The sequence below is a fragment of the Lepidochelys kempii genome, chromosome 20 (genome assembly GCF_965140265.1).
Source record: "Lepidochelys kempii isolate rLepKem1 chromosome 20, rLepKem1.hap2, whole genome shotgun sequence".
Taxonomy (NCBI): Eukaryota; Metazoa; Chordata; order Testudines; family Cheloniidae; genus Lepidochelys; species Lepidochelys kempii.
This window is the reverse complement of record NC_133275.1, coordinates 23,186,216-23,201,536: the sequence shown is the minus strand read 5'-3', so window position 1 is coordinate 23,201,536 and position 15,321 is coordinate 23,186,216. Positions and strand designations below refer to the sequence as shown.

General features: G+C 50.4%; 1 protein-coding gene and 1 non-coding gene across 4 annotated transcripts in view; both read right to left on the bottom strand.

Moving 5' to 3' along the window:
- Positions 1-1,031: 1,031 nt before the first annotated feature.
- TNPO2 (transportin 2) overlaps positions 1,032-15,321 on the bottom strand; it is a 30,194-nt gene continuing 15,904 nt past the window's right edge. For 2 of the 3 annotated variants that reach the window (XM_073319361.1, XM_073319360.1), the window contains exons 13-25: positions 14,376-14,601; positions 13,397-13,568; positions 12,603-12,689; positions 12,233-12,340; positions 11,721-11,879; positions 11,543-11,630; positions 10,798-10,896; positions 10,326-10,421; positions 9,427-9,502; positions 7,349-7,448; positions 6,397-6,471; positions 5,453-5,583; positions 1,032-4,006 (exon numbers count right to left, since the gene is read on the bottom strand). In XM_073319361.1, the coding sequence (XP_073175462.1) occupies positions 5,476-5,583; positions 6,397-6,471; positions 7,349-7,448; positions 9,427-9,502; positions 10,326-10,421; positions 10,798-10,896; positions 11,543-11,630; positions 11,721-11,879; positions 12,233-12,340; positions 12,603-12,689; positions 13,397-13,568; positions 14,376-14,601 (1,394 nt within the window). In that variant the 3' untranslated portion in view covers positions 1,032-4,006; positions 5,453-5,475. Of the gene's footprint in view, positions 4,007-5,452; positions 5,584-6,396; positions 6,472-7,348; positions 7,449-9,426; positions 9,503-10,325; positions 10,422-10,797; positions 10,897-11,542; positions 11,631-11,720; positions 11,880-12,232; positions 12,341-12,602; positions 12,690-13,396; positions 13,569-14,375; positions 14,602-15,321 lie in introns of those variants that run through there. The other variant, XM_073319362.1, reaches the window with a different exon arrangement.
- LOC140901144 (small nucleolar RNA SNORD41) lies at positions 13,851-13,921 on the bottom strand. Its single transcript, XR_012155778.1, has one exon. It is a non-coding gene; the product is annotated as a small nucleolar RNA SNORD41 (small nucleolar RNA).

Genomic DNA, 15,321 nt, shown 5'->3' with positions numbered 1-15,321 from the left:
CCACCTTGATTATCATACACATTGTAAGGAGAAAAAAGAAGAGGAGTACTTGTGGCACCTTAGAGACTAACCAATTTATTTGAGCATGAGCTTTCGTGAGCTACAGCTCACTTCATCGGAATCCGATGAAGTGAGCTGTAGCTCACGAAAGCTCATGCTCAAATAAATTGGTTAGTCTCTAAGGTGCCACAAGTACTCCTCTTCTTTTTACGAATACAGACTAACACGGCTGTTACTCTGAAACCTGTCATTGTAAGGGGAGTGGTCACTTTAGATAAGCTATTACCAGCAGGAGAGTGGGTTTGTGTGTGGGGGGAAGGGGGGTGAGAAAACCTGGATTTGTGGTGGAAATGGCCCAACTTGATTATCGTACACATTGTAAGGAGAGTGGTCACTTTAGATAAGCTATTACCAGCAGGAGAGTGGGGTGGGAGGAGGTATTTCTTCATGCTTTGTATGTATATAAAAAGATCTTCTATACTTTCCACAGTATGCATCCGATGAAGTGAACTGTAGCTCACGAAAGCTTATGCTCAAATAAATTGGTTAGTCTCTAAGGTGCCACAAGTACTCCTTTTCTTTTTGCGAATACAGACTAACACGGCTGTTACTCTGAAACCTCTCAGAACTTAAGTAGCTTGCCCAGTATCACACCACTTAGTGAACCCAGATCAGTGCCTTTAAAGCACACCTATGTGCTAATTCATTTTTTCATTTGTTCTGTAAATCTTCACCCACCTTTACAAAGGAGGTATTATTCCCACTTTACATATAGGGAAACTGAGGCCCAGGGAGGGGAAGTGATATGCCCAATATCAACTCTCAGGCCTGTGGCAGAGCAAGAAACAGACACCCCTGCAGGGTTATGAGAAGTATGAAGAAACGTGGCAGCGAGGAATACAGACCACAACTCGTGGTAGACAATACAAGGCCCTATATGTCAGTATACTTCCTAGCAGATTCAGTTGTGCTCTGGAGATGGAGAAGTGAGGGAGCATAGGGATCAAATAAAGTGGGGAGGAGAGAATGGCAAAGTTTACAAACCCAATATTTACTTAAGAAAAAACAATGAGCTTAGACACACCTGTAGAGTGGAGTCACATGAAATTTGCTTTTTTTTTTTTTTTAAGTTGACAAAATTATACATAAAATGAGAAAAATCTCATTTCAGCAAGGTGCAAGCAGCGGCTTCAACACTAGGTACACTGTCACCATAGGAAACAGTACAGCACATTTACAAATATACAAATCCAGGGTTAACAAACAGGAGGCAGAAACTAGAAGCAGTTATACAAAAAAAAAATCCATTTCTAGAGGCAGTCAGGTCAAGTAGCTTAAACTTCACTGTTCGAGAAAGAGTTCACAGCCTTCTTTCATTTTCCTACGCTTTGGGAACTTAAAACAATTTTTTTTTTAAAAAGTGTTTTATATATATAGCAAGCTGGGATGCCAATTTACTTAGCAGTATAGTTCTTGTTCATGCATTTAAAAAGATCACACCAGAACCCTGCTCTAATGGAAATCCATGTTTCATCCCTCTCTGGAGGAGGAATGGAAGGAAAGGGAATGCTTAAAAATAAAGCATCAAAATGCAAAAAAGAAAAACATCTGATAGTTTCCCAGAGACCTGCTCAAGTCTTATACCAATAAAAAATAAAAATAAAAAAGGAGGCTGAATTGAAGGAATGCATCTATTTAGTTCCCCATCCCTTCCTTCCTCTAAGGTAGAGATGCACTTAGGGCTGAATGCTGCTTGAGTCTCTCCCCACCACTCAGATCTTCAGCAGGAGAGACAGCTAGGGGCTACACCAGCCAGTGAAAGCAACAGTAGACACTAAGCCAGCCAGGGTGCCATGCTCAAAATTTTGCGGTGGAAGGCCTATTGGGATGTTCACCCGGTGAACTCCAGTGCAAAAACTTGGAGGGCGTTAAAAGAAAGCTTTAAAAAAAGAAGTAGAAAAAGGAGGGAAAGGAAGTGCTGAAAAATAACCAGGGAGGATGAAGGGAAAGGATCAGTGAAGCTTAAGTTACTGAGTGATCCCACAAACAAATGCTTTCAATAGACACAGGTGCAGCATGACTGATCCTAGAGTGACCAACTGCTGCTTTAGTAAATTGGTTCCCCCCACCCTGCATGACATTGCCACCCAAAAGAAGATGGTGGGTTCCTCACTGCAAGGTACTTTTGCAACAGGTGCGGCTGCAGCCTTGAGAAGGGTCAGACTTTCCACAGTTCAACCACAGGTTCGTCCTGCTGTCACCTGAGTGACTTTCAGTTTTTGATTTTTTTTTTTTTTTTGAAAAAAAAAGGAGTCAGAAAACAGAAATCCAGGAAGGAGTTGGTGAAGAGTTCTCCCCAACCTGCACTCGGAGAAAATCAGCGTCCCAGCGGCGCTCTCCTCTCAGGAGAACTGGAATTTCCCTTGGTTCGTGTCACTTTGGGAAATGATCTCTCTTCATCCCACAGCTCAGTTGATTACAGACAGATCAAGCAGACTCAGACACTTCCTGACAACTGGCAGCACCCCCTGCCCACTCAGTTATTCTTGCACCTTTAAAGGATTAAACCTTCCCCCTTCTTTCCTCCCCATACAGCTGCCTTCTGACTAGTGGCAAGTCAAAAACCACCCAGGCTGTCAAATGATGCTTTCACAGCACATTATCTCATTTACAGTTAAAAAGCTGTGGTTACACCAAGTCAAAAGCTTTCAGCATAACCAAGCCGATTTTTGGGTTTTTTTTTGTTTTTTAAATAAACCGGGGACTAAAATTCATGCGAGTCTTTTGTCAAGACTCCAAATGAGCATGTAGCAGAGTTTATGGACTTGTCTTTAAAATAAATCTGACTGTTGCCTACACAAAGTTACCCTCCCATCCCCTCTGTGCTCCGCTACCTTGACTGCCCTCTTATTTTGTAAACGGAAGTGGCAGAAACTCCATTAAGACAGAAAGCGTAATTAACCGTAATGAATTATGTTACTTGGGACCGAGTGCAGTACATGTCTCCCTGATCAGGTGCTCCATAAACCAGGTGAAGAGTAGATCTCCAGCCTATGCATGATACAACCGCATCACTTACAATCCCACCCTAGTCACTTTCACCTCCCTCTGTCTGTAGCTGAAGGACAGGTTAAGAGAATTCACTGCACTGTGTATGTTGATTTTTTCTTTTCTTTTTTTTTTTTTTTAATATAAAAAACATGCTTCTCCGACAGTATTTGTTACAAGGGCCCCCTTCACAATAGAAATCGACTGGATCTCGGCTCAGGAGGTCCTTACGGGTTGGGGTATTTTGTGCATCGCGTCCAGTAAACAACGCCATGGAACTATTTCAGAAAAGGTTTTTTTCTTGCTGTTTTAAGTTTCTAGATGAAAAACAATTACATGTAATTATGGGCTACTCACAGGATTGCTAGTCTACTTCGGTCACCATGCAGTCTTGAAGAGGTGAGGAAAAGCTGATCTCAAACACCGGTGACTGGTAATATTTATACAGTAGTATAACCTTGGTTTTATTATAGTTTAACCCTTCCATTCTCGACAGCTCAATTTTTAACCATTAGAACTTTTTATCCAATTTTAGCATTTTATTCATATCTTTGTTTTTAAAACCTAGCCTTTAAATGGTTTTTTTTAAAATTATTCTTATTATTATTATAAGCTAGTCCTTTTCTATTATGGCCCTAGTTAGATCCCTTTCTCAGGAAGTGTTGCAGTTTAAGATCGCTCCCCTATTTTGGCCCACGGCCAACCCCCACCCCATCCCCATCTACCAGAGATGACCTCTGAAAAAAAGAGGAAAGAGCCCCTTTCCCAATCACTGAGATTCCCTGGTTGCTTGTTTGAATTGATCTCGGAGGTCCCCCCACTTCAAAATTTCAGGAGATGGGAGGGAAGTCATTTTATGTCCCACAATGCTCCTCCCTTCCTCCCTAACCCCCCATTAACAGGGCTCTGCAACACCTGTGGACGAGTTCCCAGTAACCCTCCCAGCACATACAGGAACCTAGAGGAGAGACAAGAGAGAGGACACCAGTTAGTCAAGGTACACACAGGTCAAATGAAGCCCTCTGAAAAGGACTCAGAATAGCTGCAGTCATTATTAGCCACAAGTCTAATTTCCCCTGCTTTTCCTGGAAGACTCTGGCAATGGGAAAACTAGCAGATTATAGCAGCACATGTGATGCGGAAGAGGAAGAGATTTGTATCCAGGTTGGCTGAAATTTGTCATAACCCAAATGTCCAACAAACAGTTGGGAGACAAGCTCTTGGTTAAAAATCCAACACCTCAGTGGGTGGGCAGACAGAGCTCATAAGCCACAACCTAGACAGCCAAGGAGTCCTCCACCGAAATTAAGGCAGATGAGATCTGATAAGCCCTGCTGTTTCGAAGGCAAAACACAAATGGCCAATCAGGCTGACTTCATATTCCCCCGCTTTGGGGCATCAGATCAGTTTTGCAAACTGTCCATCTGCTAACTTTACATGTCAAAAACTCTTTGTTCCAGGTAAGAGGGTTTTTTTTTTTTTTTTTTTTTGGGGGGGGGGGGGGGGAGACGGACGGACAGGGGGAGAAGAAAAATATTTAAGCCAAAGTTTTAAAGCTTGGGTGCATTATAAATGAGAGACCTGATTCTCAGCACCCAGAAATCCCCAGCTTCAATGGAAGCTAAAGGTCCACAAGGATCAGGCCATTTTTATTTGAGTGTCTAAAGCCTAAATCTGTGTTTAAATTGACCTTCATCTCTTTGTCCGCATGTTAAGGGTGGGCAAACAGATCAAGTGTCTGGGCTGGTAAGTCTGTGTGTGCTACCTCAGGGCTTTCGATTTTTTTCCCCACACTTCACACCTGTTTTGCTCAGAGACCTCAGCACCTCAGAGGAAGACTGAGCAATCATCCTCGTTTTAGAAGTGTGGAAACTTGAAGCAGGAGTCCTGAATCCCATTCTGCCACAGTAACCTTCAGACAACACTGCCTCTCCACACTTCCCAGACACTAAACATTTGGTTTGCTTTTCACCAGTTCTGCTCTTCTTGCCATTAGAAATTGACATTTTGCCCGAGGATCTTAATGCAGGTTCATAAATCACCATAAGTTCCACCCTCAGCCCCAACAAGGGAGACATCACACTTCCACTACAAGATGGAGAAACTGAGGTACAGAGAGGAAGTGACTTTTCCAAGGTCACAGTGAGTCAGTGGCAGATCCAGGAGAATGCCAGCTCCCAGCCCTGTGCTCCAAACCCTTCACCACCCTGCCTTCCCACTTAATCTCTCCATCAACTTCTCAACATGTTAACACTTGAAACCTATTTGCCAGAGGAGTGAAGCGGTGGGGAGGGGCAATGAGTGGTTTTAGCCCCATGAGAATGGGAGCTAAAAGTCTACGCCCATCACCACCACACTGGCTGATCCATCAGAACCAGCCACGGTTCCCTGTGTCCAAACTCACCTGGTTCGGTTTCTCTGCGTTGCCTAGACCCCATAAAACGCAGCTAGCCTCTCCTTCAGCAGAGGAGGGAACTGCTCCGAGAACTGCTGCCAGTTCTCCTCCCCAACTTGGTCTTTGAAGCCATGAAGAATCTGAGGACAAAGAGCAGCAAGATGGGACTGCACAGGCTTGTGTGTGGGCAGGGGAGGTGGAAATACAGGCGCGTGGCTATGCCTACAGCCCTCCCTGTTACTGCAAGGCTCCTGGGTCAGCAGAACGAAGTTAGAGGAGGATGAACAGCCCCACCCACTCTCTGTGCGCTACAGAGGGAGGACGTGTACTCTCCCACTTCGGAGCTGCAAACGGGCCAAGCGCTGCGATCCGCACACACTAACCCGAAGCGGCAGGGATTCATGCTGGGGGCCCACTGTTGAGGCCAAACAAACCCAGCCAACGCTGGCGGTTCCAAGTTCCACCCGATGGCAGCTGCAGCTAAACATGCTTAATAAGGCACTGAAGCTGCTGGAGTGTTTAGTAATGCTTATCCCCCGCACAACTAAGACACAATGACAGTGTCACACTCCAGATGGAGGCCTCTGAGCAGTACACACACATGAACCCTCACCACCACCCTACAGGAGCTGGGCTTCCCAGTTTATAGATAAGGAAGCGGAGGCATAGACAGAGCTGGAAAGACCCCATATCCACCCATGAAAAGAACCCAGGAGTCCTGACCTCCCCAGCTCTAGCCATTGGACAGCACTCCCTCTCCATCAGCAAATAAATGGAGCTAGAGATCAGGCCATCACTTCACCTGCATGCGATGACAAGGAAGCCCCTTGTCAGTTGAAAGCTCAGAAAGAGGCCCCCCTCCCCCCCTCAGTATTAGTCTGCAAAGATCCATAACTGAACTGAGGACTCAGCTGAGGCATCTCTTGCCCCCCTCTTTATGACGCGTTACTTACCTTATAAAACATGTCCCTCAGGTCATCCTTCGGGCTCACCCATGAAGCAACAGCATCGCAGAAGAAAATAAAGTCCTGGAACAGGATAAAGGTGCTTGGGAAAGAGTAGACCCAGACCCCAGCGCAGCGTGAATGAAGAGTCCCATTTTAAGGCCAGACAGGACCTTTAGATCCAGTCTGATTTCCTGCAGAACAGAGGCCAGGGAACCTCCCCCAGCAATTCCAGTAGCAAGCCCAGCGCTTCTGGATGAGCTACAGCAAGTCTTTCCAGGAAGACTCTCTTTTTAAAGTGCTGCTCACCCTTAACGACAGCAGCACTAATTCCACTCGGATACCAACCTTGACTTAAAGGCCACGAACGATGGAAAATCCACCATGCCCCTAAGTAAGTTGCTCAAGTGGTTAATTACCCTACTATTAAAAAAATCACCCCTATTCCTAGTCTGAGTTTTTCTACTTTCAGCTTCCGGCCATTGGCTCTCGTTATGCCTTTTTCCTGCTAGCTTAAAGAGCTGGGTTTATGGTGTGAAGCGACACCGCCGTGGGGACCTGTCCGATATCAGGAGCAAAGCAGGGTCAGGGCTTACCAAGGCAAATCTCAGGTTGCTGCAGGGAAAGGCGTGAGTGGCTTGGGAGGGGGCACTCTTCCTTTGGTCAGTGCTACCCCTTGTGTGGTTCTACAGGGCACTAGGCTGCAGGGTAAGAGACTCAGTGGGGGCACTCTCCCCTTGGCATCAGTATGGACCCTGATACCCCAGTGCAGCACTGTGCTACGGGGAGCAGGGTGGGTGACTGTGTCAGGCACCCACTCCTGGAGTCAGTGCAGGGTTACACAGTTCTGTGGCTGTGGGGGTTCTCTTTGCAGCTGGGTAAGAGGGTGCTGTGTGGAGGGAGGTCCAGCCAGCTACTCCGGCAGTCACACAGCCCTAGAGAATGGCTGACGTGCCGTTACCTGCACAACTCCACCGGGATTCACCCCGATCATCATGCAGATGCCGCGGAAGGCAGAGTCCTTCTCTTCGTTATCACGGATGTTCCGTAGAGACGTACACCTGGAAGGCAGAGCACACCCCACAATCAGTGCCAGAGGGGCCGGGCAGAGAGCAGGGAGGGAGCCGATTAGGCTGAACAGCTGCACATCCAGCTATGCCAGTGCACTGGTGCAACCACAGCTGGGTAGATGAGCCCGTGGCAGTTGAGCCCAAAAAACCAGAGCTAAGTTACTCCCTAGTACTAGTAGAATTAGCACCTGGGGATCCCTGGCATTAGTGCAGAGACACCCCCATGCCAGTATTAGCTTCTCATCCTTCTGTCCCTAGATGCTTGACAAATGGATCTCCCCACACGCAATGGCAGCGTTGGAATTAGAACCCAAACGCCCAGTCCAGTACCTCTCCATTGGCCCATCCTGCCTCCTTCCCCGCTCAGCAACTCATCTGAGGTTTCAGATACTGCAATAACTCAGGGCCTTGTTTCCCTGGGTCGCTGGAAGCCGGCTCTGTGCTATACTTGGCCTCACTCGCCTGCTGGGGCCCGGTCTGAGCCATCATTCATGCAGTTACACTGAGCACTGGCAACCTGGTCAGGACACGGCAGCGTTAAGAGATTAAAAATCTACCTGGGGAAGTTGAGGGGTGGAGGGGGTATTTTTAAACAGGACACTGAGCTAGCAGGAGTCCAACTCCCCCGCAAAAAACTGCTGTAAGATCCCAACCGGGGGTAGGTGGAGATAAGAAGCAAACCAGAAAAGGAGTATTTGTGGCACCTTAGAGACTAACAAATTTATTTGCGCATAAGCTTTCGTGAGCTACAGCTCTGCTCAAATAAATTGGTTAGTCTCTAAGGTGCCACAAGTGCTCCTTTTCTTTTTGCGAATACAGACTAACACGGCTGCTACTCTGAAACCTGTCATAAGAAGCAAAGAGTCTCTATTAAAAGGTAACCAATGCTGCACTGCAGATGAGGCAGGCAAGCTTATCTCCAGAGAAATCAGAGCTGCAGGCTCCCCGGGGGAGGACTCTGCTGGTACTGTTCCCCGCCTTTGTTTATGGAAACAAGCCCCGGATTGTATTCCCTTTCCTCAGGGGACTGGTTTAGTCAGCCACTCGGCCAGAGAAATGGGGGAGTCTGTTGTGGAGGTCCCCCCAGGACATGAGCTTGCTCAGGTACATGCCAGTTCAGTTAGAACCTCTCCCTGGTGTGGGATCACATATCGAGTTTCACCAAACCGCTTGCCATTCCCTTTTGAGAAACTGTGGCGTGCAAGGAGCAGTTGATCCTGACACTCAGGAAGAGCACCAAGGGGAGGAGTTGGGGGGGGGGGGCGGGCTGAATTTATTTCTAAAGCCTGGCAAATCCCCACCCTCAGAGAAGATGGAGGGTGAAGCTCCAGCCACACAGAGAGAGACAGTCGTGCAATACGCAGCCCTCAGCAATAGCAGGTAAGTGTCACACCCACACAGAGCAGGCCCAGGTCTGGACATGTCAAATGCTATCTCAGGTAGTTTCCTGGCCCTGGTTGCTGTAGTATCTGAGAACCTCCCAATCCTCCTCATGCTTATCCTCACAACTGAGACAGGGCAGTGCCATTATCCAGATAGGGAACCTGAGGCAGAGACACTGGGTGACTTGTCTAAGGTCAGTGGCAGAGCAGGGTCCTTAATGCAGGTCCTGTTGAATCCCCATTTCAAGCATAGACAGGCATGAGCGCTGCCCCAGTTCACCCAGCTCCCTCCCACAGGCAGTGTCTCATTTGGAAGTTACCCAAAAAACCCTGCTCCCACAACTGCACTGGGATGTATGGGCTTGGGGCTTTAGGATCCCAGAATGCACCGATGCAAAGAGCTAGGCAGAAGAGCCTGGATCACTGGAAGCTTTTTGCCAAGTTGTCCATCAGGCCGTGCTACATTTGCCCGTCGCTATCACCTGGAACAGACCTCCCCCCAAGGGAGCAGCCAAGAACCCTTCAGCCAAACACCTGTTCTACACCAAACGCTCTCTTTCCCCCTCTCCGACTGCGGTTTCACTAACCAGGGTCTGATAAACTGCTGTAGCATCGGCGCGACCTCTTGAGGGCAAACGTAACCCAGGCGTCCGATGGTGATGGCTGGAAGAGACACAATCCCATCACAGATCTGAGCAGCGAGTCTGGGATTCGAGTATGTCCTGAGGACGCGGCACATGGCAAGAGAAGCAACTAGGGGACTGGGAGAAAGAAACGCCTTTCCCCTCTCGAGTGGCCAGGTCAGGGCCGGCCAAGATTAACAGGAAGCTGATAGGCCGTTTGGTAGCACTGGTCCAGTTCCTCGTGGGAAAAGCATCTACTTTGCATGATCCCACAAGTAGCTGCCCTGTTTTCCTGCCAGCCTCAGCTGCATAACACAAGACTGGATGGACCAAAGACCGAACTCCCATCTTGGCCAGTGGATGCCCTCCAGGGTGGAGCCGATGCCCAGAGGCATGAAAGGGAAGCTTGCCCTGTTGCTGTCAGGAATGTACGTGTAGATTTCGGCTGTTGACTGGCTTCTTTCATCAGGCTCAAGGTCCCTACTGCAGGGAAACCACCTGTAGAAGGATGGTCTACCCCTTAAAGGTCCAGGGACCAGCTGTTCCAGGGCAGAGCCCCTTTAAAAACAGGAGCTTGGCTGTGATTCTGGGATGGTGGACAGGCCAGCAGCCCTACCTCCCCATTTAAGGGCAGCAGCGGGGAGAGCAGCTCCTCCATCCCCCCTACTGACTCCCATTTAGACACTTTTCAGGCTGATGGCAAATTGGTGGCTCCTGGGCCAGACCTTGTTCCCACTGGCGTCCAAGCCAGTTTCGCTCTTGGGAGTGGGATAAACTAGCAGGATTCACTCCAATCACTGTGGTCCCTCCTACGTGCGCAGAGCCAGAGGTTGGGGGTGACATGCTGGGCGTCCCCAACTCACCTGTGTTCTCCAGCAGCGTTTTGGGGGTATTTGGCCGGTTGATAATCTCCACTAGGTTGTTCAGGACCATCTGGACGTACGGCTGCATTTCCGCCCCTGCCAGGAAGGAGAGTGCTGTCAGCTCCATCTTTGACTTGGCTCATTAAGCTTCCCCCTAGACCAGCTGTTCTTAGGACAGATCTCAGTGAATGAATATTCATTCACAGCCCCTCTGAGAGGCAGATCAGGATTAGCTCCACTGCAGATGGGGAAACTGAGGCACGGATAAGGAAATGTCCAAGATCAGTGAGTGGCAGACTAGACTAGGACTAGAACCCAGGAGTCCTGACTCCCAGCCCCCCTCCCCATGCTGTACACACAATGCCAGAGCCACCGCCCCATTGCATGAGGTGGGATCTCGTCCCCAACAGTACTGGTATGGGAGTGAGCAAGCAGCAGATGCCAGGGCCAGCCTGGCTCTTGGCACGCTTACCCATCTGCATGCAGATCTCCCCGATGGCCCAAGTAGCGTTATTGCACACCGAGATAAACTCCGGGTTCAGGTTGGTGCCCAGGATAGGCATGAACTCAGCTGAGCACAGAGGAAGAGGAAGGACATGGGGTTAATACTGGAGAGGTTGCAGGTGGGGCACATACCATGTAAGGTGTTGTACCGCCCCTCCGCCCCACCCATCACCGTAGTATCTGGGCACTTTCTAGGTAAAGTCAATAGCTGCAGCAAAGCCCTTGGTTTGCTTCCTGGAGTCTCTGGCTCTTCTCAGGACCAGCACTGTATGAAGGGGCCTACAGAAGAGCCATTCTTCCTCCACATGGTACTGGCTGGAGCCCCTACCTGAGGCTGGAGCCTCATGGCGCCAGGAACTGCCCAAAACACAGAGCGAGACAGTCTCTGCCCCCAAGAGCTCGCAGGCTGGACAAAGGAAAGGAGCATCACCTCCATTTTACAGACGGGAAAGCTGAGGCCCGTAAGCTATTTAATTACTTGCCCGAAGTCATGCAGGGAACCTGTGGCAGAGCTGGGATTGAACCCAGCGTCTCCCATGTCCCAGCCCTGCTCCACAATCACAAGGCCAGCCTGTCCCGCTCTGCCATTCCCTCTGGATCAGACAGTATGAATACTGGGACAGCTCTGCTCTTTGAACTTCTCCATCATTTCCAGAGGCAAGAGGGCCCCTGTGACAACGGCAGCAAAGTGAGGGCTCGGTGCAGGGACCTACCAATACATGGCTTGACATGCATGAAGCAGGCTTTGGTGAGGTCTCCCAAGAGGGCGAAGGAGCTCTGCCGAACCTCCGGCATGGTGTCCTGCACGGAGCAACAGCGAAGGGTTAGACTGGAAGAGAGTCAGTAGCCACAGGGACACAGCTGTTAAGCCAGGATCTGGAGCCGGCTCACCTGCATGCACTGGAAGAGCAGCGTCATGATGTTGCTTCTGGCCACCAGCTGCTCCACATGGCATCCTAAGCCCTCTGCCAAGCCGCTCAGCAGATCCAGGGCCACGATCATGAAGTCTTTGTCAGGAGCCTCGTACTGGTCTGGTTGCTGATTGTACATCTGATCGGGAGAGGGGTTAAAGGCAAAGTCTTTTTCCAAAGGGAACCCCCAACCCCCACCCCCCATGTGCTCCGGAGGGGAGGGCTGTGCTTTGGATTGGCACTCAAGAGACCCAGGTTGAATTCCCAGCGGAGCACGTCACACCCCCTCTCTGGGTCCCATCTGTAAATCGGGGAGAAGGATGCATCCTTTGTCTCGTCTATTTCAATTGCATGCTCTTTGGGACAGGCTCCTCCCGACAGCTCTTAACAATGGGGCCCCCCCTGCACGTGATGCTTCCAGGCACTACTGCAAGACGAAGGACAAAAGCCCAAGTTCTCTGTCCCACCTGCCGCGAGGAGTCCGGCACTTACCATGGCCTGCGCGAGCGTTTTCTGCACCAGCGTCACGCAGCGCTGGTAGACGGGTTCACAGTATGGAAGGAAGCCACTCTGGAGAGCGGTTGCTACGGACGATAAGCACTGGCAAGAGAGATGCAACACCTCAGAGAGGATGTTCACAGGGGTCCATCAGACCCAAGCCCTCCTTTTATCCCAATCTCACACAGGTCTGTTCCAATTCACACATCACAGGTTTTATCCTTCCGATACCACCTCTCTCCCTCCCCCATCTAAGCCACCACAGTACAACTCAAGCGTCAGCTGCTGTTGAAGTTGGGAGACCCTGATACACAATCATGTCTCCCAGCATGCTTTCTCCCGCCCGTTTCTCACAGTCACTCACTTCTAACAGAGGGAAGAGATCCTTGTCCTCATCCTTCAGTTCATTCCACTTCTGGATCAGAGGGGGCATCAGCTTCTGGATATACTCCTACAGCAAGGGGGCAGGAAAAGAGACCAGTGCTATCATGGGGTGGGTTTTACACTATGGTCTAGCGTGCGTACTTGTATATACCCCTCCCAACCCCGGCATCACTGTCTGATCTGAGTACATTGCACTCTGTAGGACTCTGCTCTTGTCCCCATTTTATAGTTGGGGAACTGAGGCGCAGAGGGGCTAAGTGACTTGCCCAAGGTCTCATGGGGAGTCTGTGGCAGAGTTAGGAACTGAACCCAGGTCCCCATGCCCCAGGCTAGCATGCTAACCACTGCACCATCCCTCTCCAGCAATCTAAGCTCAGCCCAGAACTCTCAGAAAGCCAAAACAGTCCACACACTGCTTCAGGATTCGAATGTCTTGTATTTTCTTCCTTCATCATTGTTCCTGGGTGCAGAGCGGCATGGAGAAAGCACCAAGGGAATTTGGTAATGCGGCTGCAGTGGCTGCTGGCAAGGACGCGCTGCACCGCGCAGCTACTGGTACTCACTCCACCCACGTCAATTGCTATCCCTTCAGCAGCAGCAAGTTTGTAAGGGCAAGGAATGGAGGGGTCAGCGGACATCGGGGAAAGCGTCCAAGCCGCTTTATTACTGTCACGCTGTGCGGGGGAAAGGAGGGGGCAACGAAGCATTGGTGTGTGAATGTTAGTACTGGTACCCCTGGCAATCAGTCGGATGGAGGGTGTAGGCGGCACGTACCGGCTGGTTTAGGTGATGCCCCACAGAATCGGCGAGGGTGCCAATTGCATCGTACAGGATCAGCAGGTTCTTGTGCTGGTATTTCCCAAAGGCAAACACCAGGGTGTCCAGGATGAAGCTGAGGTAAGGAACCAGCTCCGTGCAAGCCTCCTCCTCCAGCGTTGCAAAGGCGCTGGGGGGGGGTGGGGAAAAACAACAACAAGCAGCATTAACCCAAACAAAGAGAACCTGACAGGTCCCAGGAAGCGGCATGAAGCCAGCGGCAAACTCAGCAGTGGGCAGCCAGGTAAGTCCAACTTAGAAAGCAGACGAAACCCACTTCTTGTGATACAACAACCCACGAAGAAGCTCATTCGAACCACTGTGAGCTGGCTCCCCACACCCCACGATAACCACCCCAACTGCTGGCTTTGACCAGAAGCACTGGGCCATCTCCCCACCCCACGGTAATTCTCCGGATCAGACAGTATGAACACACAGTCAGTCATGGTTAAGATCAAACTTCAAGTTCCTCATCATGTCCAGAGAAAAGCACTGCGGGAGATGGGGAAGATCCAGCTTGAGTAGTGACCAGGCCTCAAGCCAGGCCCCACGTCCAGGACCAGTCCAGGCAGACCATGGATGCTGGAGAGAATGGTTCGATGAGAGAGAGTTACTGCTCTCCTCAGTTCACCTGCTGTAGCAGCCATACAGGCTCCAGTGGCTGGTACTGGGAAGCTGACGCTAGCCCCAGATCGTAGCCAGGGTGACTACAGATGCTGGTTAAGAACAGTGGCTTGCGTGGTCACCGGCAAGCCTTCGCCAATATCCCGGGGCACCGGAAGGGCGCGTGATTCAGGATTAAAGAAGCTGGGGACTGCAGCCGTGGAAGGGGCAATCTGATCACAGGACTCTGTCTTTAGCATGGGGAGACCTCTCGGCACTGGTCTGCCACTGCTACAATTCCCACGCCCCAACACCGCCCCACACTCCTGGGTACCTGCAGGCTGCCTCCTGCACCCTCTTGTTGCTGTCGAGGATGCGTTTGAGCAGCTCCGTCATCAGCGGCTTGAGGTGCATGTCGGGGGGCTGGCTCACCACCCAGTGGGCGTAGCGGCTGAGGGTCCAGCAGGCAATGGAGCGCACCAGGGCCTTCTTGTCCGAGAGGCACTGGATCAGGTGCGGGATGAGCTCAGGGAGGTAGGGCACCATGCCCTGCATGCAGCCTGTTATAAGAGGGGAATGCTCAGAGCCCAGAAGAGGGGGAAGAAGGGTATGCCCCTCCAGCCTCTATGGACTGTTCAGCCATGGCTCTCTCTAGTGATGCTCCTAGGTAGTGCTTGGCCTACCCCCAAGCAGGCAGAGCAAGGACACTAACTAACCCTGATCCCCATCCCTTAGCAAGCATTGTGGGGTCTCTGGGGAGGATCAGCTGCTGGGACACAACCCTCCTTGGCTTATTTTAAAAAGTTAAAGGCTATCATGTGACACAAGTTGCTCAGTCCCAAAACACCTGAGTCAGGTGGCAGGAAATACCAGTGCCAGTGGACCTGGGCACATAGAGGATTGCAGGCCAGGGTTCAGTTACAAGCCCCAGAAACCTCTGGAACTCATTGCCACAGGATGCCACTGAAGCCAAGAACCTAGCAAGATTCAAAGAGGGGCTGGATGTTTACATGGATAACAAGGGTAGCCAGAGACAGAGCAGTTAGCGCTAACAAAGCATTGGAAGGACATAAAGCCTCATGCTTTGTGGTTTACGCTCATCTGATAATTAGGGGTCATGAGACCTCCATGGGGGCAGATTACCCCACATCTGCTCCTGCAAGGCTCCTTTGCCTTTCTCTGAGGCATGAGGTGCTGGTCACTCAAAGACAGGATACCAGGCTAGATGGGCCTTGGGCCGGATCCAGTCTGGCAGTTCCTGTTGTTGCACAATAAGGCTA